The sequence below is a fragment of the Cyanistes caeruleus genome, chromosome 3 (assembly GCF_971803275.1).
Source record: "Cyanistes caeruleus chromosome 3, bCyaCae1.hap1.1, whole genome shotgun sequence".
Classification (NCBI taxonomy): Eukaryota; Metazoa; Chordata; class Aves; order Passeriformes; family Paridae; genus Cyanistes; species Cyanistes caeruleus.
The window spans coordinates 93,263,298-93,290,059 of NC_141703.1; the positions used below are offsets into that span (position 1 = coordinate 93,263,298).

General features: G+C 44.4%; 1 protein-coding gene across 2 annotated transcripts; it reads right to left on the reverse strand.

Annotated features, from left to right (window-relative positions):
• Positions 1-400: 400 nt before the first annotated feature.
• LOC111939398 (phospholipase A2-like) lies at positions 401-23,432 on the reverse strand. 2 transcript variants are annotated; one of them, XM_086882939.1, is made up of 7 exons: positions 23,308-23,432; positions 22,179-22,259; positions 14,682-17,096; positions 11,478-14,168; positions 8,233-8,398; positions 3,704-3,810; positions 401-641 (listed from the first exon to the last, which is right to left on the reverse strand). In XM_086882939.1, the coding sequence occupies exons 4-7, from the start codon at positions 11,518-11,520 to the stop codon at positions 478-480; spliced, it is 480 nt and encodes a 159-aa protein (XP_086739065.1). In that variant the 5' UTR covers positions 11,521-14,168; positions 14,682-17,096; positions 22,179-22,259; positions 23,308-23,432; the 3' UTR covers positions 401-477. The 2 variants fall into 2 exon arrangements, with proteins under 2 accessions (XP_086739065.1, XP_086739064.1); XM_086882938.1 differs by lacking the exons at positions 11,478-14,168; positions 14,682-17,096; positions 22,179-22,259; positions 23,308-23,432 and adding an exon at positions 5,277-5,472.
• Between the last annotated feature and the right edge of the window lie 3,330 nt (positions 23,433-26,762).

The window sequence follows — 26,762 nt, forward strand, 5'->3', positions numbered from 1 at the left end:
CTGAACAGACCCAGCTCCCTCAGCCTTTCCTCATAGGAGACTCTCCAGTCCCTTAATCACTTTTGTCACCTGTTGTTTGTCCAGTGGGTGTCAGGGTAGTTAAAAGTCCCCCACCAGAATTGGGGCCTGTGACTGTGAGGCTGCTTCACGCTGGCTGTAGAAGGCCTCATCCACTTTCTCCTGCTTGGGTGGCCTGTAGCAAACATCCCCAACAGTGTTACCCCTATCAGTCTGCCCTTTATTCCTAATATTTGAGCTCTTGACATGCTTGTTGTCTACCCAAAGGCAGAGCTCGATACATTCCAAGTGTGTCTCACAGAGAGGGCAACTCCACCCCACACCTTGCTGTTCTGTTTCTCCCCATAATTCCTGCCCTGATAGAAATTCTCTCACACCACTGTTAGATCTGAAAAACAAGGAAAAATTTTATTCCACAACCTTCAGGTTCAAATTGTTAGAAGAAAGGTTGTATAAAGACTATTCTGGCCCCCCATATGTGACGTGGCAGGTGGGATGAGTCTGTCCACATAAAAAGTCTGGCCAGAGGATGAAGTGTGGATTGTATGGTGCTGCTCCCCAGCACTTGGCTGCTTCTTGGTCACACAGGCACACCATTTTTTCACATCGGTCTGTCAGGTTATCTGCAAAAGAAAATGTGAGCCGAGGATGAGAGGTTCTGTATCCAAGACAAGAAACAGTTTTAGGAAGAAAAATTCCCTAAAAAAGCAGCCCTTAGGGGTCAAAGGCTGTGGCAGCAAGACCAACATACTGTGTTGTGAGTGGATCTGACCCTCCCCTGCCCTCTCTCTGGCCACAGGTTTGACCTTTACTGTGACAAAGAGCATCAGAAAGTAGCAGCTAAATGTAAATTGGCAATGCTTATAAAAATCTGCTCAGCACAGAGCACTCCCTGCTTCTAGAACTGTGTGAACTATGAGGGTTTAATCCAGCAGTCAAAGCTAAAAAGGAAAATTATTTTATCTTAGCCTGAGGTAAAAATATTCCTCGGTTCCTCAGTCGGTGAATTTCCCTTCTAACTCCTCCCTCTGCAAAACAGACTGATTTCAAAAGGAAAAAACACTACTTTGAAAGGAGGAGACTCCCAGAGGGATATTGAGAAACCTGAGGGCATCAGAGCACCGAGCAGGCATCCTTCACTCTTGCTGTATCAGTTGCTGTTGTATCTCTCTGATCACAGCACAGGAGCCAAGGAGCTTTGCAGCAGGGCCAGGTACCTGATTTTTATGAGCCAGCAGCTAACAAAGTGATCAAAGTCATTCATAGAACTATACAGAATGCAACTATATGACTACATGACCATAAATAGCATCAAAGCCGCTAGCTTAGAAGGCTACATTGCAAATGACTGAGTTTGGGTTAATGAATCTCATCTCATCTCCAGGTGGTTTAAATGCAGCTATTGGGTTAATATTATTTCAAAGCACAGTAAGCACCTCATTTATTTGAGGCTGCTGCCATGGGTTATCTAACAGCCACAAAACCCTGCAGTAGGCAGTTTAATGTACCAGTGCACATAGGCTTCACTCCAAAACTAACTGCAACAAGTATAGGAATTTTTCCAGATTTCACTGGACTTGGATGGATCAGCCCTGTATCTGAAAAATAAGAAAAGCCCATGTTTCCTAAGCTGGTCTGAATAATCTCATATTTATTGGTAAAAGTGTTCTAAGGGTCAATGAGGACTTAAGGCCACTTTTTTCTTAGCTTGCCTGATACTCTGCTTGACCCTCTGCTCCTTGAGCTCTTCCTATGCTGTTCATCAAATGTGAGTACAAAAGTCTGGCTTTGTAACATTTCTATTAGACAGGAATGATTTTTCTGAACAGACCCCACAACTAACAGCCTTTTCTATATTCCAGATATCTGTTGAATGAAATTTACCTACAGGTAATAGCTAGACTGAAGAATATGGTTTTGCCAGTTTTTTTCATTCCACAAACAAAACTACCTAATGGTAGCAAAAAGAGGAGAAATGCCAATGAGTTTCTACTTTTACATGAAAATGTCTGTATTTATGATACAGTGTCAGGCAGCAGGCATCTAATTCCCACTGCATTGGAATGACAGTGCAAACACTTCTGCTTCTAACACTTCTGGATATTATTACCCTGAGCTCAGCAAGCATGCCTGAAAATTTAATTCTTCATCTCTTTTGTTTGAATGGGATCAGACATTATACCTTCAAATCCCAGTAAGACCTGCCATACTGTGGCCTGGGGTAGGAGATTTGCCTTCAAAACACATTTCTATTGTTCCTCCTCACTGGGGCTATCAGGGGGAGGGAAGCTTGCTGAGGGCTTGTGGAGAAAAGCTGATGGATGCATCAGGTCTTGCCTAGACATCAGTTAAGGAATTAATGAAATTTGTTTAACTCATGCTTGTTAGCCAAGTCAGAGCAACTGCAGTCCACTGCACTCCTGTGTCCATTCCAATGGACTCAATGATACATCTCATATCTGCAACTTGGAATGTTTCTTCACAGCAAAGAGAAACAGAACTTTTTTTTCCTGAGAAATGACTAGCAGAAAATATTGATCAACTAGCAAAAATATCAAATATGGGTAGGCTGGAGGGAGAATGGTTGTACATTAAAGTGACACATTCCTTTGCCAGCACTTTGTATTTAATAGATTGTTCTGAATCGTGGAAAAGAGTAACTGCAGATGTGGTGTGTCACATCTCCTATCTGCTGGCACATCTTCAGCTGCCAGTGAGGCTGAGGATTGTACCAGTAGAATATGGTTTTCTGATAAGGTAGAAATAGACTTTTAATGTTCTAGCAAGTAACTTTGATGGTTATGGGGATAAGTTTTACTTTCACCATTTCTTTTCAAACTTTCAAAGTGTTCTACAATGGATTTTACCACCAGGAGCTTTCTGGAGACTTAGAAATACAAGTGACAAATTCTAAGACTCAAGTCATCTGGTGCATGTCAAAACAAACTGTGCGAGACACTGATGGGCTGTGACTGTGCAATTCAAACCTTCTTGACTGAGTACCAGCTGTAGAGCTGAGCACAGCCCACACTTGCTGTCTGCCTGAAGCACTCGAGAGCATTTGATTCTGCATGGGTCAAAATCTCTGCTGGGAGCCCCAGGACTTCAGGCTGGAGCCCCACACAGGGCAGAGGTGCAGGCTGGCATCCTATTTAACCTGTCTTGCAGAGATGCTAAATACCCTGGCTCTTCTCCAGAAGTGCTTAAGGGTAGTAGAAAAGTGGACAGTCCTGCTGGAGGGAGGGCCAGAATTGCAATGGAAAGAAGACCCACAGTTGTGGGAATGGACATACTTAATGCCAGTGAGCAGAAAGTCTCCAGAGAGTTACCTGCATCTCTGCCAAACTAAGATGGCTTGGGGGCTCCATGGCCCCCACTCCTGCTCTTCAGCCTGGGGAGATCTCAGGTTACCTGGAATGGGTTGTGCTGGGGCTCCAGCTTTCCTCCCAGCTCCTGGCAAGGAATGGGCAGGGAGCTTGGAAGAGAGCGGACAGTACCTAAAGCAGCTTTGAAACCAGCCTGGCAAACACAAATCTACCTCTGGGACCCCTAAAGCAGTTTGTTCAGCCTGGTACCTGCCGAGGAGGGAGGGAGGGAGGGAGGGAGGGAGGGAGGGAGGGAGGGAGGGAGGGAGGGAGGGAGGGAGGGAGGGAAACCCACGCCACAGGAGCCAGCCTTTCCTTACCGCACCGCACGGTGTTCTGCTCACACACCCACTGGTAGCGCTGCACCTTGGGGTTGCAGCCTTCCTTTTCTGCCGTGTCGTAGCAGCAGTCGTGCCTGTGGCAGCACCTGGAGACATAAAAAGAGGGAGTTTGGGTGTCCTCCTGCATTCTGCCTGTTGGCACAGACTCTGGGGGTGCTTTGCTCACACGCAGCTCATGGCAGCAATGTTCACTCCGGCCTGTCAGTAAATCATCTGTTGATTAAGCAAGTATCCTGGCATTTCTGGGGAACCTCACATGTCTCAGGAGCTCCTTAATGCCATATTTGCTCCCATGACCACTGTGCTTCTTCCTCTGAGCTTTTGCCCTCATGAAAACATGTGTGGTCAAGACATGGTAATCTGGCTGAAAGGGAGCAGAAGTGTTCCTATAAATTGTGCTGTTGTAGCTCACTGGCTTAGGCTTAGACCCATCCCAAATCTTTGAATTGGGATGTTTCTTGCCTTCCTCAATATCACCAAGAATCTTCCTCTCTTCAGTTCACCTGTGCTTCTTGGCCCATAAAGGTTCTGAGGGCAGGCTACAGATTAATCAGTCTCAATGGTGAAATTTTATACCAGTTAACTTAAGAACCTTAAAAAAACAGCTAAATCTAAGATATTCACCTATCTTTCCTCTATGCACATCTGCACCATAGTTCATATTTTCATGCTGCAGGGATCTAACATAAGGTGAAAAGCATCAGATTTGAAAGTGCAATTGTGCTTCACTGACCAGAGAGGGAATGAGGATGACTAGTTCAGCTGATGACATCTGTCCTATGGACTAGTCTGAGATAATTCTCACTGTCAATTATTTCTGAGTTTACAGAAAACTTGACCTCACTTGAATTTTATTCTGGTAGTTTAGGGACTCAAATTTCACTGAGGAAAGATTCAGCACTTAGTTCTCTGCTGAATAACAAAGGTTGTTTCAGCAAGGATGCAAGGTCAGAGGCTGGAGCCTGAGAGAAGTGATCTTCTGAATTTCCAGAAAGCATCTCTGCAAGATCACTGTGACTCTACAGAGAGTAGAAACTAACTGGGAAAAAATGAGGCAGGCTGATTTTACATAAAAATCCTGAAGCTCCAGCAAAGCTTAACCCATCCTCAGGGGAATGACAAGTTGCAGAGCAGGCCCATCACTAGTGTCTCATATATGGAGCACTGAGCACTGGAGGCGGTGGTGGAGAGCCACAAATCAGCCTGAGCTGAGGAGAGTGCCAGCTATAGAAACCAAAGGTTTGTGAGGTCTGGGAAGTGAGTCAGTAGCCAAATTGGTAAAGTTGGTGTCAGTGATGGGGGAGTGGAGGGAAGAAGAACAATGTGAAGGCACAGGGGCAAAGGAAGATGTTAGGAGCCTCTGTGCCCAGGGAAAGAAATTGCTCTTTATGGGCAATCTTTATGGAGAGCCAGAGGGAGCAAAAAGAAAGAGAGGAGAAGTGAGGACAGATACTGTAGAGGGCAAAAGACGTTCTGTGAATCAGACAAAAACAAGCAAATGAGCACTGAATTAGCACAAGCAAATGGTGTTTTAACTAGCTTGAGAACTCACCGCTCCTTATCTGGCTTGGCAAAACCAGGGCAAGGTGCATAAACTCTGCAGGACCACAGGATTTGGGGCCCAATTCTGCTTCCCCTTACAGGAATTCCTCCTGATGATCCCCACAGCTGCAGCAGGGTGACAGGTACTTTACCCCAGCACAAAGCAAGAAGACTTTCGGCTTCTATTTTACAAACATCTGAAAGAACTGCCAAGGAACGAAGACTAAGTAATCCTATTGTTGTCCTTTGCCGCCGGGCCCCTCCAGTCTGGAAATGCCCTTTGCTGCACCCGGGTCAGAGTGGTGCTAAGCTTTTAATAACCTGCTAACATTCGCTTCCACCAACACAAACAGAGGCAGCCAGCACCACGGCACAGCACCGCTCATCAGCCATGGCAAACAAACACAACTGGGTGGGAAACAGCCTGCTCATCACGCCTGGGCTACGAGACAGCCCTAATGGCTACAGATAGCCCTAATGGCTACAGACAGCTCCGGCTGGTCCGCAGGGATCAGCTGGCCAGACCCCTGCTGTTGAGCAAATGCCAAGAAGGTAAGAATTTGTCACGTTGTGTTTGTCACATCAACAGCACCCTCACTGCTGTGTGTCTTTTCCTTTTGCTTTAACGTTGCGACAGAGGGGGAAATCTTACGCTTCCCTGTGGGTTTGCCAGGATTTAATAGTTGGACACAATGATCTTAGAGGTCTTTTCCAACCTTAATGATCCTGTAGCTTAGATCAGTCATAGAGGCACCCTGCCTTTCCTGAGGTTTTCAGGGAAGTGCTGAGCACCCTCAGGTCCTACTTTATATCACAGGTGCTGCAGCAATCCAGGAGAACAGAAAGAAGGAGAAACAAACCTATTGACTCTATGTGGAAGAAATGTCATTATGCCTTGAAGTGATGGAACTGTGAGAGTGGAACAAAAGGGAGAAGGTAATTACTGACAACACCACATCAAAGTCAGTATGTGGAACAAACCTTATAAAAGGATTACCCACTCAATGGCTTTTTTTCCTTTTGCACATAAAAGAGAGGTGCTTAGAAGCACTCTAGCCCTGTCTAGACAGATTGACTGAATTACACACAGGAAAATTACTCCTTTTGTAAGGGTGTCTGTAACAAACCTAGAAGGTCAAGGCAGTGAATAATTTCAAACAGTATTTGTCACTCACAGCCAGTAGTTTTACCACTCTCTTTTTTAGAATGGCAAATATGGAAAATAATGTGGTCACTTTGACAGGTGTGGGGTACTCAACCACACTAATCATTGCAGTAGTTCTTAGTAACAGACACCAGTATTTCTCTAACAGACAGAAATGGAAAATTTTAGGGCTAAATCTAGTGTGGCATTGCTGATTCTTCCTAGCTAAGAACCTAAATAAAACTTACAAGTTTCTCTACAGTAGCCAAGCATTGCAGCTAAGGAATGATAGTGAATGTACTTAGATGATCAAGCTTCCCTTTTACAAACTATCTGATATTTTGAGGTATTTTCACTTGCAAAGTCTCATTTTCTGCTTTTAGGATAAAATCCTAAAATCCTCTGTGGAATTTAAACAATAGCAGAAATACTGGCTGATGAACATGTGGCCATATTTTACTCTCTCCTTTTCAGGAGTGCTGACTCCCCCTGCATCTCCCAGGGTCACAAGTTTGAGTTTTGTCACTCAGCCTCTATGGAAAACATCTTTTAGGTCACTCTGCTCAGCTTCTGCTCTACTCCAATAAAAGCAGTACTCCAAATTAGTGAAGTCATGTTTTACTTTCAAGGCTTTATTATGAAATTTGTTAAAGGATAGCAAAAATAATTAAACACCTTACATACACTGCTGTGGATAAGCACTGTGATAAGAAGGTCAAGAGATATTACTGCAGTTACTCACCATTTGTGAGGCTCATATTGACTGTTTCATAAATTAAATATTTCACAGACAAATAAAGGGACACGGTGAGAGGGCTTTGGGAGTGAAACATCTTGCTGCATTAATGAAGACAGCTCCATTAGTCTTAAGGGACAGACAACTTCTCTTTCATGCCCACAGAGATCTTTAACCTTGACATCTTTTCTTCCTTCCCCCCACCCCCACCTTTTTTCTGTCATTCTAATTTAGCAAAATCTGGTTTTGTAGCAACCTGCAATGTCTCCAGCAGCAAAGTATTCTGGAAGGCTCAGTTTCCTTCCCAGTGAGCTGCAGACTACCTTCACCCCTGCTAAAAGCAGAGCTTGGTAACTAGTAGCACCTGGTTTGTTGACTGTAGATAGACTTGTGTGCTTTGACTTTGATATTTCAAACCTGTCAGATTGCAAGTACCAGGCTCAGAGCACACAAGAGTCTGCTATCCTCAGCTTTACTCTCGTTTACTCTCTTTATGCTCACTGCACAGTACAGGAAAGAAGGCTTTGATTGCAATACCTCCGACACTGGTTGGGAATAACAAGCCTAACATCTTCCACACTAACAAAGAAAAGGGAAAATAACACTACGCTCTCCCTTATTATTCTACCTTGATTCAGTGAAAACTAACAGCCAATGAAGGCAACAGGTTGGATTATTCCTTGCAACAATACAGATTTCTTCAAGAGGATAAACAGTGATAGTTCCATCACTTCCATTTATAGGATCTGGGTGAAATAACCCTCCAAATACCTTGGATTACAATCCTTTTGTCAGGTAGGGTGTGATCTCTATGGAAAAAAATTCAGCTACATCCTGGTTTCTCCTTTGCCCTCTACCCCACATAGTACAAGGTCCTAAGAGCTTTGGTGTCATCCAGAAGGAGGTTAAACCCTCATTCAGATCCCAAGTGATACACAAGTCACTCACAAATCCCCTGTATGTTCATATACATGAAGTTCCCTGACCACAGGGCAGCAAATGAGTCAGTGGAGTCACAGTAGCACAAACAGAAAAAAGTAGAGAGATCTGCACTGCTTCTGGACACATAGCTGAGGTTTCTCTTACCAGTCTGTTTTATCTCTAGGCCAACCTCTTCCTCCCAGTCCACAGTAGCACCCATAGCCAATGTATGCCAAGGGAGACCGTCCCGTGCCACACGTTATTGCTCCAGCCAGTTCAATGATTCCTCGAGTGTGCAGTGAATGAGACTTTCCCAGAACACCTTTCCAAACTGCAAAGACAGGACACAGTTACACACAAGGATTAAACATTCCTGCTACCGATTTTCCTACAGTCCTTAAAGGGAGATGGTTTTGATTTTGACTGGTTGGCTGGGTGCAGCCCTGGCAATCTAACTGGTCATGACATTCAGCTGGCAGAGGGTACTGTGCAGGGAGCTTTGCCTGAGATAATCAAAAGGTGGGTGCAGAAATACCCAAGCATACTATTTCTTCCACAGGAGCTCAGTTCAAGCAGGACTTATTAGTTCTGATGTACTACTGTGTGATTGCAGCTGTACCGTGCCCAGGAGCAGCGTGCCTGGTCTTGCACATGACGGAGCCCAAGCTGTTAAGCTTTGCAGGGTCTGTGCCAGCACTATGCAGGGCCACCTGGGCTTCACTGCACTCCAGAGTCCCAAACCTGGGACGGTTTTCCAACTATGCTATGGTCCTGACTGGGACATGAAGCAGCAGAGCACAGCCAGGCAACCAGACCTAACCAGAGCTCTGTGGAAAGAAATGAAGTTTCTATGTTGCTCAAGATTTCTTGCCTTATCCACGTTTCCCCTACTATTCAAGATCTTTCAACCCATTTTCCAGGTGGCAAAACATACTGATAGTCTTATTAATCTGCATGGAGGGACAGCTACAGCCCTGACCCTGTGGATTACATACTTTGTCAAGGACAAAATGCCTCCATTAACCAAGATGTATGTATAGCTGCTTTCTTTTGAGACTCTGGAAGTGCTGGCAACACTTGGATCTGCTTCTGTTATTAAGTTCCACCTAAGTAATAACAGATGGGCTGCACTAATTTGGGGTAAAAAGAAGAAAGGAGCTCTGTGTCACCTGGAGTGTGTGGATGGCCACGCTAACCAGTCTGGGGATTTTTGAGTTACAAGTCTTTCTAACAGTCTTGTGATTTATGGAAATCGAGGGTACCCTGCCCCAAATACTCAAACCACTGTGATGCTCAGTTGCAAACGTTGCTGCTTATCATGCTATAGTGACAAATTTGGAGCATTTCATGCCTGAATTTGCTGTGAAGGACCAAGTGCACTTTGTGCTGCTTTATCGGTAGGATCAAAATCCTCATCCCAAAAGCCTGGCTCATCTGCTCATCCCACCCATGCACAGCCACTCCAAAATCAAACAGGGGGACTTTCCAGCATGCTTGGATGGAGAGGGAGGTGATGCCTGGGAGCTGGGAACTTGCCACTGAAGTTGCTTTGCCACCTGCTCCTGGCTATTGCAGCACGCTTGACCTCTTCAAAGTGTTGTGCAAACACGGGCTAATTAATCCCCTAAACCACCCAAGGACTCAATACTATTATTAAAACAGTTGCTTTCCTTTTAAAACCTAGCCTCTAATCCCTTTGCTTGGGCCTCTTCCCGCATCTCCCGGGCTAGCTTGCCCTCCGAGCCCGATCCGAATGCCAGTGCAGACAAGGAGGGTCTCTCCCCATGAAGGACAAGGCAGGGCTTTGCTCCCTCTCCCAGCCTGACCCCCCCAGCAGGAGCGGGTGCCACCATTTTCACCTCAGGGATCGACACCTCAGGCCATCCCAGCACAGCCTCTCTCTGCTTCCTGGCATTCCTCAGGGATTAAATGCACATTCCTGAAAAAGTAAGCGGCCGCTCACCTAAACACTACTTGAGTGTTCAGGTTTCATGTTAAAAACACATTGGATGGTTTTATTGAGAACTAAAGAGACCACTTATTTTCCTTGTCTAAACAGCAAGGCTCCAGAGTTAGAAGGGGGCTTAGGTCTCAGGGGAAATCACAAGTAGTGGGCTGCTTTGGGTTTGGGGGTAAAAATAATGCTTTTTCAATCTGTTGCAGTTTGCAGACCCTGAAAATGTTCCAGTGGAGACAAAAACTTCTTTGTAGGAATTCCAGCCTTCTGACAAACAGATTGAAATTTTTTTTAGCTGTCTTTCACTGGCCTCTTAAGCCAGGACTGCTGGGCTTGGTCTGTTGGTCACTGGCTGAAAATGGTTGAGGTTGGTGTAAGGTAACTGTACCTCACCCAGAAGAAGAAAGGCCATTCTTCTTTTGGGGATATCTCTGGGGATCAAGGAACTGTAATTACAGTGCAGAGCTGCTATGAAAGTGGAGAGAACGCCCCAAAGGAAATTGAGTCCAAAAGACTCAATTAGTGTGCTTAGGGCTGTGTGTTCTGCAAGAGGCATCCAGGCAGCCTCTGATGTTCCTGTTCTTTGAAAGCTGTCTGGGTTTAGAGCCAGCAGCACGCTGCTGCAGCTGAGAGGTCAGCCCCAGCAAGTACATTTTTAATATTCAGGTGCACAGCTAATAACTTGACCAAGAACTGAAATTGCTTTCTCTATGCTAGGCAGCTGAGCCAACACAGCCAGGAAAGCCTTGAAAAAGTCTGAGTCTCCACAGCAGCCTGCTCCTAGCCAAATGTCCTGTTAGCAGTGTGTCCAATCATTAAACTACTAATGGAGCACCTTAGAGAAGAACCTTCCTGCAGAGAGGTGAGCAGAGGTGAATCTGACAACTTAACACTATTTCCTGCTTAAACTGGCAGCCTTTGCTGTAAATGAAGGCAGGGGGTTGTTTTTTTCCTTTTCAACCTCTATTGCAGGTATAACCTCAGATGTGCCAGTTTAACTTTTTGTTGCCTCTGTGTGTAGGGGGCTTTATGTTAGCAGTCATTTATGGCTTTTATAAACAGATTTTTTTAAAAATTATTATTATTAAAATTATTTTAAATTCAGATGCATCGAAAACTGCTCACTCCATGACCACTGGAATAAAAAGAAGGTATTTCTATGACACATGGACACTAACAACTCTGTAGCATAAAACTATCAAAAAAGAAAAAGACCTGTGTTTATACAGTTTATGCAAAGCCTAGCTGGGGCTGGGAAGTGAGGCAGGCAGGCAGCTCACTTACACAGTCCCTCTCTGGAAGCTGAGGATTGTCTAGCGACACTTTTTTCCCTCCCTTGGCCAAATGACACGGAGCTCCTGGCACGAAGCACGCGAAGCTGATGGCAAGGGAGAGGCTGTCCCTGGACAGGGGGAGGCAGGGCAGGGCAGAGGGGCCGGGAGCTGGTACTCACCTGCCTGGAGCAGCATCAGTGTCAGCAGCAGGCGGGGGCCCATGGGCAGCTCGCTCCCACAGCCGGCTACGTCGGGGTTCAGCCTCCGGCAGTGCCTCGCCAGGCGAGCCGAGGTGTGGTTGTGCTAAACAATCCTCCCGGGCTGCTGCCCCAGGCTTTATATACACATGGCTCTGCGCCCGTCTGGAGCGAAACTCCCTCTGCCGCGATGCCCCCGAGCCGCCCGCTCCGTCCCGTCCTCGCTGGCTGAGGAGAGGGCGAGGGCTGCCTCTGTTTGCCCAGCATCGCCTTTGGGAGGGAGGGGCTGCTGGAAGGGCATTAGGCTGGTAGGCTGTGGGACAGCCCAAGACCCAGGCTCTAAGCCGGGCTCCTTCTTTAAGCTGTTTGCTTACAGACCCTGGTTAACCTCTGAGAAGCTGCGGCAAAGTGAAGCCTTCAACCGGGCTTTCTGTGGCTTGGGCTCGCTGCTGTGGCATTCCCTTGGCAAGGGTTTTCTCCTTTTATAGATTACTTCCCAAGATATTTTTTTTTAAATTATTTTATTTTAAGACTGATTATTTTCGTGTTTAAAAAAGAAAAGACAAAACTATAAAAATCCAACAGACAGAATACTGTTAAGTGCAAGTGCCTAATTATAAACTGACCAAAAGAGCTAATTCGGCACCACTCTGAGGGATAAACACCCTCTTGGCCTGTTGCTGCACCTGACTTACACCAATAGATTCCTTGAAGACTAGGCAGTATGTGGGCACCAACCACGGTAGAAGCCCAGCAGCTGGGTCCAGCCCCCTGGGGCTCTGGTCACAGCAGGCAGCCAGATCCAGAGGTGGCCTCCCCTTCACACAGCCTCTGCTTGTATGGGGTCACAGGCGATGAGGGCAGGAGGAATGGCCACAGTTATTTTGTCTTTGGGCTTGAAACAGCTTTAAAACTCCTGCCTTCCTTGGTACAGCAGCCACCCGACTTGTCTGGGTCTGAGCATCTGCCCCTTCCCTGGTGTGGGCATGATGGGCAGGGCAGGCTGCTCTGCTGGAGTGGAAGGGCAGGGGAAGAGGGCTGCTTGCCCCTTCCTGGGTATAGCCCAGGGCTATCATAGCAGCATGAGTTCCCTATGCTAAAGCTGTGCTTCCCTTCTGAATGGCATGGGTTTAAATATTTGCTTGCTACACATTGGTAGTTAAATCAAAGGTCATCAGCAAGTCGTTTATGGGGCTGCCTTCTGCTGAGACCTGCCCCAGTGCAGCTGCCATCACTCCTTGCCAAGCAAGTTTTCAAGATACAGTACATCCTGGGTGCCTGTGATACAGGGCAAACGAGACAGCAGGACTGGGTAAATCTCATTACAATTACTGAATTTCCTGAAATTTCCTGCCCACCACAGCCCCAGTGATGGGCCATGTGCTGGCAGTAGGAGAGGGGGGGGGGGGAACCACTTGAGCACACCACTCACCCAGCTGCTCCTTGTCTTGAACTACCTCAGAGGGGCTGGGGTGGAGCTGAAAAGCTTCTGCCCTTGGAAACCCCCTTCAGTAATTACTCCTTTATTCCAGTCATAATGCCAAATCATACAGAATCATAGAGTCATAGAATAGTTTGGGTTGGGAGGGACCTTAAGAATTGTTTGAAACCCCTGCCATGGGCAGGGACACCTTCCACTCAAACAGGTTGCTTCAAATGCCATCCAGTCTCAGATCGAATGCTTCCATGAATAGGGCATCCACAACATCTCTGGGAAAACCTGTCTCAGTGCCTCAGCGCCCTCACAGTAAAGGATTTCTTCCTAATATCTAATCCAAACCTACTCGTTTTAATTTAAAAGCCATTCCCCCTTGTCCTGTCACTACAAGCCCTTGTAAAAGTCCCTTTCCAGTTGTCTTGTAGCCCCCTTTAGGCACTGGAAGGCTGCTATAAGATCTCCCTGGAGCCTTTTTATCCCCCATGATGAACAGCACCAGCACCCCATCTTCATACAAGGGTTGCTCCTGCCCCCAGGTCATCTTCATGTCCCTCCCCTGGCCTCTCTCCAGCAGGTTCACATCATTCTTATGCTGGATGCAACACCTCATGTGGGGTCTCACCAGATCAGAGCAGAGGATTAGAATCCTGCCTCATCCTGCTCACCACATCCACCTGCTTTGGATGCAGCCCAGGATGCAGTTGGCATTTGGGGCCCTGGGTGCTCATTGATGGGTCATTTTGAGCTTCCTGTCCACCAATGGCCCCAGGTCCTTCTCAGGGCTCCTCCTGATCCATTCTCCACCCAGCCTGAGTTTGTGCTCAGGGCTGCTACACGTGTGAACTGTTGCTGGCAAATGTTTGACCTTAAGAATGTAAGTTTGCAGAAAGAGGATGCTGGAGGACAGATGTGCTGTGATCAAAGGCTCTATGGACACAGGGCTTGAGAGAAGTGCAACAAAGAAGGCAGGCTTTGAAACACCATGGGGGGTCTGGCTGAGCCACACCCTGTTAGAGTAAACCCCACCCCTGACAGGTACTTGGCTGGCCCAGTTCTTAATTGGAGACAGAGAGGGAGTTGTGAGGAACCTCTGCAGCTGCTTTACAGGATGCCTGGGGTCCCCAGGTCCAGAGGAATTGTCACCAAAAGTACCTACTCTGATTTGGATTTATCAGAATAATTTGGATTTGAAAACAGACAATCTTGTTCCTCCAAAGCCTGGCTGATTTATAAACCTAATCAAAAAAGACATTATAAAGTTTCAGATCAAAAATTAATTCCATTCTTCCCATTCTCACAGCACCCCAAATAACAGATTAGTTTTTTGCCCCCTGTTCAGCAACACAAAATAAACAAAACAAAGAAAGAACACAAAATAAAGAAATAGAGACTCCTGTCATAGCCAAATATATCTTCATTGGAAGATATCTTCAAGTCTTCTTTGGAAGAAGACTTCTTCAGGGTACTAGGAAAGGATGCCCAAATTCAACCTTAAAATGCAACTCAGAGTTGATATATCATATTCTCATGGTTGTTTCTCACCACTGACTGGTCAACATTGTTAATCTGTGCAAGTACTGATTACTGTTGCCTAAGTTAATCAGCCTATTTATTAAATAGTATTAAATGCTAATCATGTTCTTACTGTGTTACAACAAATGCACTGGGATTGAGGGCATTTCTAGTACTGTTTAGGGAAATAAAATTAATTCTCAGATTCCACCCATCATGTGAGTTTTGTATGTTACCTGTTTGAGCTCCACTCTCACTAGCAGCAGGAGACAGCACGTAAGAGTGTTGGACGTCATCTCATCAGACTCACACTACTGTCTGTCCAAAACTGCAGGCAAAATAAACTAACTTTGAGCCTCAGGTCACTTGTGTGGGGCAATAATCTATACTGTTGAGGGGCCGTTTCTTCAGATAAACTGGCTCTGCTGAAAAAAGTTCCCTTGGCATGTACCACCAAACCTGCTGGCCCTTGGATGGTAGAACTTCATACTCTTGGGCTTCTTGTTGAAAAACAGTATTTGGGAAGAGTCTTCAGTTGAAGTGGAGTAGAAATTTGTAAGGAATCCACGGTTTTAACAAGGCTTACCCAATGAAGTTCAAGATGTCAGATGTTCTCATAGAAGGTGGGCTGTCCTTCATCTCCTAGAGGCTGTGCTTCCTCTAATGAAATACACAGCCACCAGCCTCAAGAAGAGATCTCTGTTCAGCACCAGCAGAATCAATGGTGCTTTTGCTGTCCAGGCCAAGGGGTTTTCCTATGAGAAGCAGAGGAAGCTTTCTGGCAATACCATGAGCATTAGAGATTCCCTAAAGGATCTGCCCCTCCATAGACTAGGAGACTGGAGACTGAAGGATACAGGCTGTTAGGGTAGTCAGAATTAGAAAAGAAAATCAGTTCTAAAGAGAAGCAAACTCCACATTACCTGTTTGGAGGAAGAAAAGTAAATCTAAGACTGCCACATGATTTCTGGTGACAATAATCAGTTACAGAGTTAATACAGTAATAGAGTAAGTCTTGCTAAATATTGTCACAAATGGAAGGTCTGCACACATTTTAGTGTTGATAAAGTCCAATCAATCTTTAATGAGGAAAAACATTATTATTGTTGCGATGATGATGATGATGATGATGATGATTATTTCCAGTTTCTAAGTCAGCCCAAAAACAAGTTCTAAAAGTGCCTCCTGGTTTGAGGGTGTCTGGTATACATTTCCTTGAGTTTCACCACTGCTGTGTGCTGGTCTCATCTTGATGGTGTCGCTTTTGAATAGTGAAGCTGGATGGCTCCAGCCTACAGCACCCTCTCAAAGTCAGTGCCTGCTTTTGTCTACAGTCACACACCTCCGTCAGGTGATAAAGGTGAAGGCCACCTCTCTCAAGATTTCACTGTCACTGTTTTCTCACAGCAGTCTCAGAAGGCACTGTCACCTGAACTGACTGTGGGGGGACCTTCCCCTCTGAAGTAATTTCTCCATATAATGTTCCCCTTCTGCACACTTTCTTGCACTCTTCCCATGAAGGAGAGGACTTCATGGTCTGCGTGTATAACCTGCTGGAGGGAACGGGGGCAGAGCTGACAGGAGTCAGGAAATGATAGGGAATTGAAGCAGGAGAGTAACATGATATGCTGAGGGAGCAGCAGCTTCTTCCTTATCAGCATTGCTGAATATGGGGTAAACACTGTGGGCCATGTGCTAGAGAAGAGCCACAGCACCCCAGCAGGCTGCCTTGCCACCGTCACAGCCGCCTTCATCCAGCCCTCACGAGGATCTGTAACCACACAAGGTCCGTTCATTTCACACAAAACCCAGAGTTGCATCCCTTCACACATTCCTTCCACAAGCCATGGAGAGAGGAAATGCAATCCACAGAAGAGAGATGGGGTGCAGGTGTCTCATTGTTGTGCAGTCACTGTGGGTGAGACAGTCCCCAGCTGCCTTCTTCTGCTGTCTCTGGGAACATCAAGATTTTCCCAGCCTTCTTCTCCCAAGTGTTAGTGACACTCTTATGCTGAGGCCTTCAGAAGCACACATTTCCTTGTTTGTTCTGCCCTTTTGCTGTAGAACAAGCAGCCGACTGGCCACGTGAGAGACTTGCTCAGGAACAGAGAGGTTCTTGTGTCCTCCTGGAACTGTTTGGCTTTGGTGGAACTCACATAACCCACTGCAACTGTCAGGGCAAGGGGGCCATGACTCCAAAAAGGTTGTCAAGACTGCAGTCAATGTCCCTTGGCCATAGAAATCAGAAACACAGCATGTCCTGGCATGGAACCTGCTGCCATCACCACCTGGGGACATTGCTGTCGATACAAACCAGGGACAAGTGCATCTCCTTGGAAACACATTGAGCATTTTCTATAGCAAAAGCCAGGATTACATGATCAGCTGAGCACCCTGAGACAGCTGCTTTCAGTTTAGAGCCCTGGTGACATTTCCCATTTAAAAGATAAAGTAGGTGGGTACAGGTTGAATAAAGGTGTCTTCTTTCAATACTGACACCCCTTCAAGCTGATTTAGCCTGTGAGATCCACCAAGTTTGGCTGCTTCACCCAACAGGAGATCAGTGAACACCCCCTCACACAGAGACGAACATACAGTCTGGACATACAGTCTGGTATCCAAAACAAGTTCCTGGAATGTCTCTGAGTTCCCTGAAAAAGAATGACTAACATAAATGCTTGTGCACATTTAACAGGAACCCCTGCTAAGAGACAAAGCTGAAAGACCCATGACACAAATTCATACCAGTGACACCAAGATGCAATGCTACTAATCCAGACTTGGAAACCCACTAAAATACTTGGTTTGATGAGTCAGTGTTTTGAAGTCTGTTGTTTAAATTAATGGGCAGTTCTCAAAAGAACAAAATGGTACTCTTTTTTCTTTTCTGATTGTAAAGCTAATGTAAACAGAGGTGTGTTCATAGATCCTCATGGGGGACAGAAGAAGGGATGGCCTGGGTGGGGAATGTATAATACCAATCAGCACATGAAATTCTTATTCCACCTTTGCAAGTACATTTTAACCCTGACAACTCTAGACCACTATCCTCACTCAGCTCTGCCAGTATATTCCAGTGCTGCCTATCTACTGTGTAGTCTGCTGTGCACTGTCTGCTTTAGTTTCTCATTTGCCCACTGTTGAGGCTTCATTTTCCTTTTTTCAATTGCTACAAGTTTTCCTGCTTCTGCACTTGCCAACTCATATCTCTCTCCTGCCTTTTGTCCCAACCTACCATTTTCACCCACAATGTCATAAATAGCTTGGAGACTCATGTTGATAACTCTCTTCAGCCTCAGGTAGCAAGAGACACAGAAACTTTTATAAAAGACACAGTGCTTTTATACTGAACACTTCCATTCATAACAGCAGTTGTTCCTGTTAAAATCAGAGAGCACTTGGGAGCTCTGAGTCTTCCACTTTTAAGAGGCAGGGCAATTAGAGACTTCCTGAAAGAAAGAGGATGGATATTACACTACCTCTGCTCCATTATTCAGGTTGCTAAATTAGGATGCATCAAGTGTACCGACGAATATCTCCTATGTTTGATATCTGAGTATATAAAGAATAAGTCAATAATGGGCTAAATTTTAGGTGGTGTTGCTACTTCTACAGGACATGTGAAATCATTCCTGAAGATACTACTGTGATGATTCACTATCAGCTTTTCTGTAGCCCTTCTGAAGGCTGGCCATGAGCTCAAGGTTACTGCTACAGACTTACTAGAAGAAACACTGGATAGCAAAGGTTTAGCTGCTCTCTTTTCTTGACATCAACCAATGCTGCATATGGCAAGTGGAACCATGACAGCAAGCTTTTAAGCATTCCTGGATTCCCTCTGCAGTTCATCAGACCAGGATTTTGTTAACCTACATGGAGAGATACAATTAAGCTTACATTGATTAAAGTACCCTAGAAACTCCTCTTCGCTATTTCCACAATCACAGTTTGAAATAACAAGCTCAAGTTCAAATGCTGTACTTCACACAGTGGATATCCTTCCACAGGCCCTTCAGAACTTCTCTTCCTAGAGATCTATACACATCTGAATCAACATTCATTACTGCCACCTTGTTTTGTTATGTGGCTCAGCACCTCTGTTGCTTTGGAAATCGTTGTTTTCTGACTTTAATATTTGGTATATTAAAAAGTGTTTTGAGGAAAAAAAAGACAAGGAAAAAATATCAGGAGAGGGAAAAGAGCTCCACCCTTCAGGAAGAAGAAAGGAGACGGCTCTGTGATTTGTTCTTCTGGTACACAATGCTCTGGGCTGGTCACTGTGGTCACCAAGTAGGTTTGTGGTTTTTTCCTGTCTGACCAGCCCCTAGATGAAGGCATGCTGTCTGTATTACTTCTCTTCAGGCTTTGTGCTTGTAGCAGGTAAATGACCACATTTGCAGTCCCAGTGGAAGTCCTCCCTTACATGACAAAGGTTATCGGATCAAATCCCGTACCTCTGTGCCCAACAACAGGCTTGGTGAGGGCTGGATGCTGCTGTGCTCTGAAAGCTGAAGAACTTAGTTCCTTGTGCCTTGAGATACAGCAAGGAACTGCCAACACCAGAAGCCCCCAGCCCCACAGAGAACTCAATTTTCAGTCAAGCTACCTTTTGTATTCACCAAATAATTCAGGTGAGGCATTTTGATTATGACTTCACATAGCCTTTTGGTTACAGGTATAGGAAATTTTCAACCTCTGTCTTGCCCTCTTGCCTGTTTCTTATATCAGACATAGTACTTAGAGAAAATTTAGGACTGCACTGAAGGACACAGTGTATTTATGATTTTAAGTGCTAATGTATGATTAGAATGCTGCTGGTTGTGAGGTGGTGGAAAGAGATAACACGCTGTGCCTGATGAAATGTCTTATCACTCCATGGATGCCAGTCATCACTTGGGAGTTCAGGAGTTCACCCAGTTCCCAGCACACCAAGAAACTGTCTGCCATAAGAATGTTTGAATAGTTAGCAGAAAAAAAGATCTGCAATGATAAATTGGATAAATTAATGTAGGGAGTGTGGCCTTCTCGGCTGGACAGCAAAGAGTAGGTCAACTCCAGATAGCCCTAGTTAAAATGGCTATGTTCTACTTCAGTGCATTTTCTCACAGTCCAGATACTCACCCTTCCCACCTCACTCCACTGTATGTTTGGAACTTGTGTATTTTGTCTCATTTTGCATCTTGTTCCTATCCATGTATATCCCACTGGACATCAAGTCCCTGATTTCTATCACTGTATATTTGCACAGCAAGCAGCATCCATCACTGCCTGAAGGCATTCTTGTCATTCTGAACAGCTCTGATATGTGTTGCAATCAGCTCCTGAACTTTCTGACATAAGACATATTGAAGGTTTCACTATCTTCATAAGCAAAACTATATTGGATACTCAGTCCATTTGGGACGTATGAGAAGATGAAGCTTCTCTTTTCTCCAGGCAGAAGAATGAGTGTGAACAATAGTAAAGCTTGTGCCACTTCTTTGCCTACTCACAGTTTCTCTCTGACTTCTGCCTGGAAATTAGGTCAGGGGAAACTTCACTGATATTTACCCCTACTTCTGTTGGATTGAGGATACAAATTTTTTTTTGGTTCTCAAACTCTTCTGCTGGGCAGCCAATACATTACAGTGACAAGAGCTCCAAACATGGGCTTTTTTTGTGAGGACTTTCTGCCCATTACTCCAACCTGTCAAGGTCTACACAGCCCTCTGGAGTGCTGGCCACTCCTGAGCTCCTTCCAGCTTTGTGTTATCAGTGAACTTGCTGAGGAGGCCTCTGTCCCTTCACCCAAGACATTTACGACGAAGTTAAACAATACTAGGCCCAGTACTGGGGGACACCACTAGTGATCGCCAATTAGACCCTGTGCCACTGATTACAACCCTCTGGATTGTGCTGTTCATCCAGTTCAATCCACCCCACTGTGCCCTCATCCAGTCCACACTCCCTGCGTTTGCCTCTGAGGATGCTGTGAGAGAGTGTCAAAAGCCTTGCTGAAGTCAAAGTGGACAATATCCCCTGCTCCCCCCTCATCCTCATCTCAAGGCTTCACTGTAGAACACAATCAGGTTGGTGAAGCATGATTTACCTTTAGTGAATCCATGTTGACTTCTCCTGATCTTCTTTTCATCCATGTGAATAGAGATGTCTCCAGAGTGAGGTGCTCCATTACCTTGCCAGGGATTGAGGCACTGGTCAGCTGGTTCCTTGGTTTTATGTACTTCAGTACAAGGATTCCGTCTATTTACCATTTTCTTCTATTACTTTAGAAATACAGCTTATTGTAGGATTTTTTTCTTCAAATAAAATTCAATCAAGCTCTGCTGCACTGAATGACACAAGCAGTCTAATTCTTGGAGTAACTTATCCAGAAGATGTTACTTGGTTTGTTTCCAAAACATTAGATTTTTCTGCAGTTTTGCTAGAGAAAAGCCAAAATCACATGCATGCTCTTCCACTAGCAATTGTTTTGTCTGTAGATCTAGTGAGGGCATCGCTTGCCACTTGTTCAGCAAGTTTAACTGTAAATATACATATCCATCAATCAAAACATATTTCTCAGTAATTGCTATATTCCCTGATATTTTAACCTTTATATTTTCCTTGGCATTGCAGTTTGGCTTTCCCTGGCAGAGCGATAGTTAGGCCACTGTTTAGTTTAAATTTGGCTTGGCAAGTTTGCTATCCTCTCTTGCACAGCGCTGAGCACGTCTTCACACATTCCAACCATTGCCAAGTTATGTGTTTGTTTGGTGCTTTGTTTACTGCTCGTACAGAGAGTATTTTTTCTGAGACTACTGCTGAATTAATTTTTGCTTATCAGCTTCTGTTAATGTCAGATATGACCAAAATATTGTTTTCTGAGTCACATCTTATTTTCTTCGAAAGAAAATATTTCTCTCATTTTCGTCTCTGAAGACCTTTTCTGGCGACTAAAACAAGATTTCTGGATTTGCATTTTGTACTACCTACATGTGGTGAGAAGTGCCAAGACTGATATTTTGCCCATGGCTGTAATTGTGTACTCGTGCGTTTATTTTAACTTGTATATTCAAGGCTCAGTTGTGCTATTTGCTCACTTTTCTCTGTACCATCCTACAAAGCTTTAACTGGAAGACTAATATTAACAGGCTTTGTGAAAAAGTAGGGATTGGAAATGTTCAAGTGGCTGACACTTTCCCTTCACCTTTCACCTAATATTTTTGTAGGTCTTCATAGGATAATGCCTCAGACAAAGTAAATTTGTCGACCTTGAAGCAGTCTGACATTCTACAAAGCAGCATAATTCTAGAGATTAAAAGTGTTGATGCAGTTATCTCTGGGGAGACAGTTCTCTTACTAAGATTTTCTTTGCCTCAAAAACAAAGAAAACCTCAAAGCAAAGCAAACCCCATGTGCTGAAAGCCACAATGTGGTTTCAAAACAAATTCCCTATACCACAGAGTCTAGGCAAGCAACAAAGTCCCAAAGTCTCTCCTTATTTTTTCTGTAAGTGTAGGGCAACATGTTGAAACAAAATCTTAAAATTTTATTTAAAACCCTTAAGTATGTGATCAACTCTGGTTTTACCAGAGTCGAACTCCCAGTATTTTCTCCTAAGTTTTGAACACAAAACCTATTACATCAGCGTCACAGACCCAAAGTGCCCAATGCTTTGTGGCACTGAGATGCTAGAAACTCTCTTCAGATTTGATTATTTCCAGTTGGACCAGCTCTTCTCTCCATGGGCTTACCTGCTCATGATTTTAATGTTTTCCTCTTGTTTGCTAAATTTTGTCATTATGAGAAGATCTGTGCAGCTTTCAACAACAAAGCTGGAAATAGTTCAAAGACATATCTGAGTCACACATTAGAAAGAATTTTCATTAAAATATAAAGACACAGAGAACAAAGGGGAGCTTAAGAATGAAGCACACAATGACTTCAGATAGGGCAGAATCTCTGGTTAGAAGAACAGTATGATGAGAAACAAGTTATTTCCTATTTGAAAGAGAATTCTGTCTTAGAAATCTGTGAAAAGAAAAATCTGTAACAAAGAAACCTTGCTTAAAAACGTAATTTCAGAGGTAAATTCCAAAGAAGTTTGTGTGGAAACTGCTGATGAGTACTTCTGTGTGAACAAGATGAAGAAGAATACTATCTCAGAACAGATATGACTGTGTCACTAGTATGAAGCTATCTGCTTTCCTGCAAGGCCAGAAGGAATATCAGCTTTATTATTTACAGTTCAGACTTACTTTCCAAATTTTGCTTTTGTTTAGTTCTCTATCATTTCTAATTTCCGATGCTTTCCTTCAATCACTTTCAGTCTGACTCAGCATAATAAATATTAAAAAGATATCTCACTGCATATCAAACATCTGTCTTTATTCTGCTATTTATGACAAACTTTTAATGTAACTCCCTATGAAGTACTCCAGCAATGCCTAAGAGACCGCACTTTTGGGCTACAAATACTATGTGTGGTCTCATTTCAGCCCTACAGGAAATGCCATAAATGGGGCAGGAATATGGTGAAATGTATCATGTAGAGTCAAACAGAGCTGCTTCATTTAAAGCAAATGAGAAGACTTAGAATGCTGCACAAAGGTTCCAGACAGTTATGTATCAATTACTGTGAATTTTACAGACCAGATCTGCATGGCATCACTCAAATGTCTGCAAGATTTCAAGGCTAGTTTCTTGTTTGTTCTAAATCCAGGAGAGCAAACCTCAGAACATTACTTTCATGTTTTGCAAAATCACCTAAAAAAGTCTAGATACCTAATACCTCTCATCGAGTAACAGTGACATCAGGGATTAAAAAAGGGTAAAATAACCATGAACTATCATCTACACAAAAGATTATTCTGCTTAGAACACCTTAGTATGCACTCAGATGCCACCTTCAATAGAGGCGCCAACAGTGTCCCTGTCCTCCGTGAAGTTCCTTTGCAAGAAACAAAACCAGTATTTCAGCATCTCTGGCTTGAACTGGACAAGAAATCCTAAAGGGGAAAGAAGGACAACATCATAAATGCATAGATATCATAGTTTCCTCATGTTTGTCTCACTGAGCAACTAGACTAAATAAGACCCAAATTAAACACATCTCAAACAAATACAATCTAAGATTTTAGGAAACACTTACGTAAGTGACTTTTTGGAACACATCTTGAGACAGTGTCTCAGGTAAAATAAGTAATTGAATCTTCACCAAATTTCACAACACTCATTTGAGGGTCCATGTTCAATCAGAAGTTTTGGTATTTGTATTTCACAAATAATTCTGTGACAGAATAAAGAAAGTCCCACAGAAATGATGTCTTTCTAACACTCTGTAGATGAGCTCTTGGGTAGATGACGCATCTTCCTGGAGATGGCTTGGATGAGGACATATAATCATCTCCACCCAGTACCAAGGATGCTGAGACTGATTTTTTTTTCTGTCCATCAGCTTAGTGCTCCTCTACTACAGACTGTTTAACTCCTGTCCTCTCACCACTGGATGTGAACAAGTACCAGCAATTGTCTGTATTAGTTTCCTTTGTAAAAAATGTCACCTGGCCCACCCAAAAAGTCATTCCTTCCCTCTCTTGTAGGTTATGGTTTCTAAAAGTTCTAGAGGTGCTGTTCACTCCTCTTAGGATATCCCCAGCTATTACACCTTCAACACACAATGCCAGTTAAGGCTGAACGTGGTCAAGTGAAGAACAATTATTTCCTGCATCTTTTACACATATCCCAATTTACTATACCCCAGAACAGGAAACCTACAAGAAAACATCATCTTTTTCTGAAATTAAACTTTCTGAATCTTCATTTTCAGTGACTTTCTCTGTCCACTTCTCATTGATTCAGCTAACCCTCATTATTTTTTATTAAGCTGGGATGCTTGAAATCTGTGACATCGTTGTTGAAAATATTCCTTGCAAAGATGACTCCTATAATTTCTAGAAATTCTACCAGTAAGCCTAAAAATTACCTGCAATAGAGGAAAAACCCAAGCTAAACATATGACACAGCTGCTGAAAAATGGGGGGGAACAATCCCTACTGTCTTTATCTGTAGACCAGAATCTTTGCATTGTGTATGACACCACCATGTCGATTTTCTCTAAAGCTCCATCAGTTGATCTCTGTTTCCTTGACAGCTTGTTGAACACCACCAATGCCCATGGATCAAGCAGCTATGAGCTGCCTGCTGGCATCTCCTGGGGTGACAATGACCCAGGGCAGGGAGCGTATCAGAAGCAGAGAGCCCAGACTATATAATGCAAATATTTTACTGCAAATTAAGCTCTTATTTCTCATTGTGTAAACACAGGATACAGAGAGTTTACACTGTAAACCGAGCACCTGGCAGAGCTGAGCCAACAGCATTCAGGCCATGGTAAATTGAGTGCCAGTGGCTGTAGTTGCCTGCCCTAACATGTGCCTCTGCCTCACATTTCCAATTAGCTGGTTTTAGCCTTTCAGAGGCACACAGCTGGGTGTGGAATGAGGATGCAGACAGATTTAAGGTCTTCCAAGGATGATGCCTCTGAAGTGAGTAACTAGTTCATTTATTGTGGTGAAAGAGAGAGAACATGGAGGGGACAATCAGTGAGGGGATATACAGGAGCTGGGAGAAGGAAGCAAGGAGACACAGAAGGGGAGTAACAAGTTTGCCACTTGGATGATGCCACTCCTGTCAGGTCACAAAGGCAGCTGAAGGTAAAGCACACTTATCTGCTGCAAAACAGGTTTGACTTCATCTCCCCACAAAGCTGCACACTTCTTTGTGCTCCCAGTAGAGGACAGCCCTGGCTGCTCCAGCCTCCCCTTCAACCCCTGGCAGGTGCACAAAAGAAATCCCAGTGTGGTCCACACTGTCCATCCCTCACACCACTGATGCAGCTGTCCCAGTGCTGTTCCCAGCAGATCTGTGGCAGCTCAAGCAGAATGGTGAAGCTGCTCCAGAACCTGGGACACCCTCTCCAGGACTGCTCATGTCCCACTGCAGCCTGAGCCAATTCAGCAGCTTCTCCTGCCTCACCTCCCAGTTGTGCACTGGGACACCGGGGCCAGCAGCACTGTGCTACTGACACTGCTCGTGACATCCTCCTTAGCTGTGGATGGGTAACCACATCCCAGAACTCCAAGACCTTTAGTGAACCCCAGCAGTCCCAGCACTGGGCAGACACCGTGGTTCTACACCACAGCTGCTGTTTTGTGTCAATGTCAAAATGCAAATCAAGGCTAGCTGGTTGAATGGGTCACTTCAGCACAAGACAAAAGAGATTTGTTTGCAAAAGAAACTAGTGCTACAGCCCCAGAAAGCAGATGTGATTTGTGGGCAAGAACCCCACCCCTTTCTTAATCAATGCAATTTTATGAGGGCTGGAGAAATTACTTGAGTAAAGTCACTGGGACCACAGAACCACCTACAAAAGCAGTTTATTTAAATTAGGAAATTAGCAGTGGGTGAGGGAGCACTGTCCAGTGCAAGGCTGAGACCCAGGTAGGATTTGGAAAGTCTGTGGCACCAGCTCTCCAGCATCTGCTAGCTAGATTACCAGCATGCAGAAAAGCTCTGGCAGAGTTAAGGAACCACAGAAAATTAGCACCCAGTCTGCACTGCCAGTCCAGCACACTGCTGCTTTCACCCAGACAGTGTTCCAAAATCCACCAACCCAGTGATTCAATCAACAATGAAATCAACATTAAACACTTCAGGTGGCCACCTTTTGTGCTCTTAGATGTGTTTGCCACAGGCAAATCCTCTGAAAATGAGAAAGGTTCTCAGGGAATTCACATGGAAACCAATTAATGTAAAAAGGCATTGTCATGGTCACTTAGCCAACAGTGCCAGCTACCTGGCTCAGTAGAGAAATTTCCCAAAAAAATGAAATCACCTAAAGGTGCAAACTGTACTTGGCCTCAGAGGATGAAAAAAGAGTCCAAAACTCACTGCAGTGCTGACTCTGTAGCTCAGTCCAAGAGCACAAATACTGATGGCACATGGTGGCTGGACACTGCTGGGACAGGCCCTCATCACACTTGCCTGACACAGAGCAAAGGACATTCAATACTAACACAACCAATGCAACTCCCCATAGCTGAGCTTCCAAAATATAATATTCAAAAACATTTTAATGTAAGAGAGACTTTAAAAGAGGCATATGAAAGAAGTGAGGAAGGTGAGGAAAAAAAAGAGTATTAAAAAAGATCCCTAACTTTATTTAAAGAGGATTCTGATTAAGTAACAATTCTCATTAAACAAAAGATTCTATCTTGAAGATTTCCAATCTTCACCTCAGGAAGCCCAATGCAAAAAGAGATGCTTGGACCCCCTAC

Excerpts from the sequence above, each read along its gene's own strand:
- LOC111939398 (XM_086882938.1), bottom strand. The coding sequence starts at position 8,287 with ATGGGTGCTACTGTGGACTGGGAGGAAGAGGTTGGCCTAGAGATAAAA. Across the intron at positions 5,473-8,232 it reads CCTAGAGATAAAACAGACTG|TTCTTTCAGATGTTTGTAAA; the intron begins GTAAGAGAAACC and ends GTTCCTTGGCAG. Across the intron at positions 3,811-5,276 it reads GCCAAGCCAGATAAGGAGCG|GTGCTGCCACAGGCACGACT; the intron begins GTGAGTTCTCAA and ends TTATGTCTCCAG.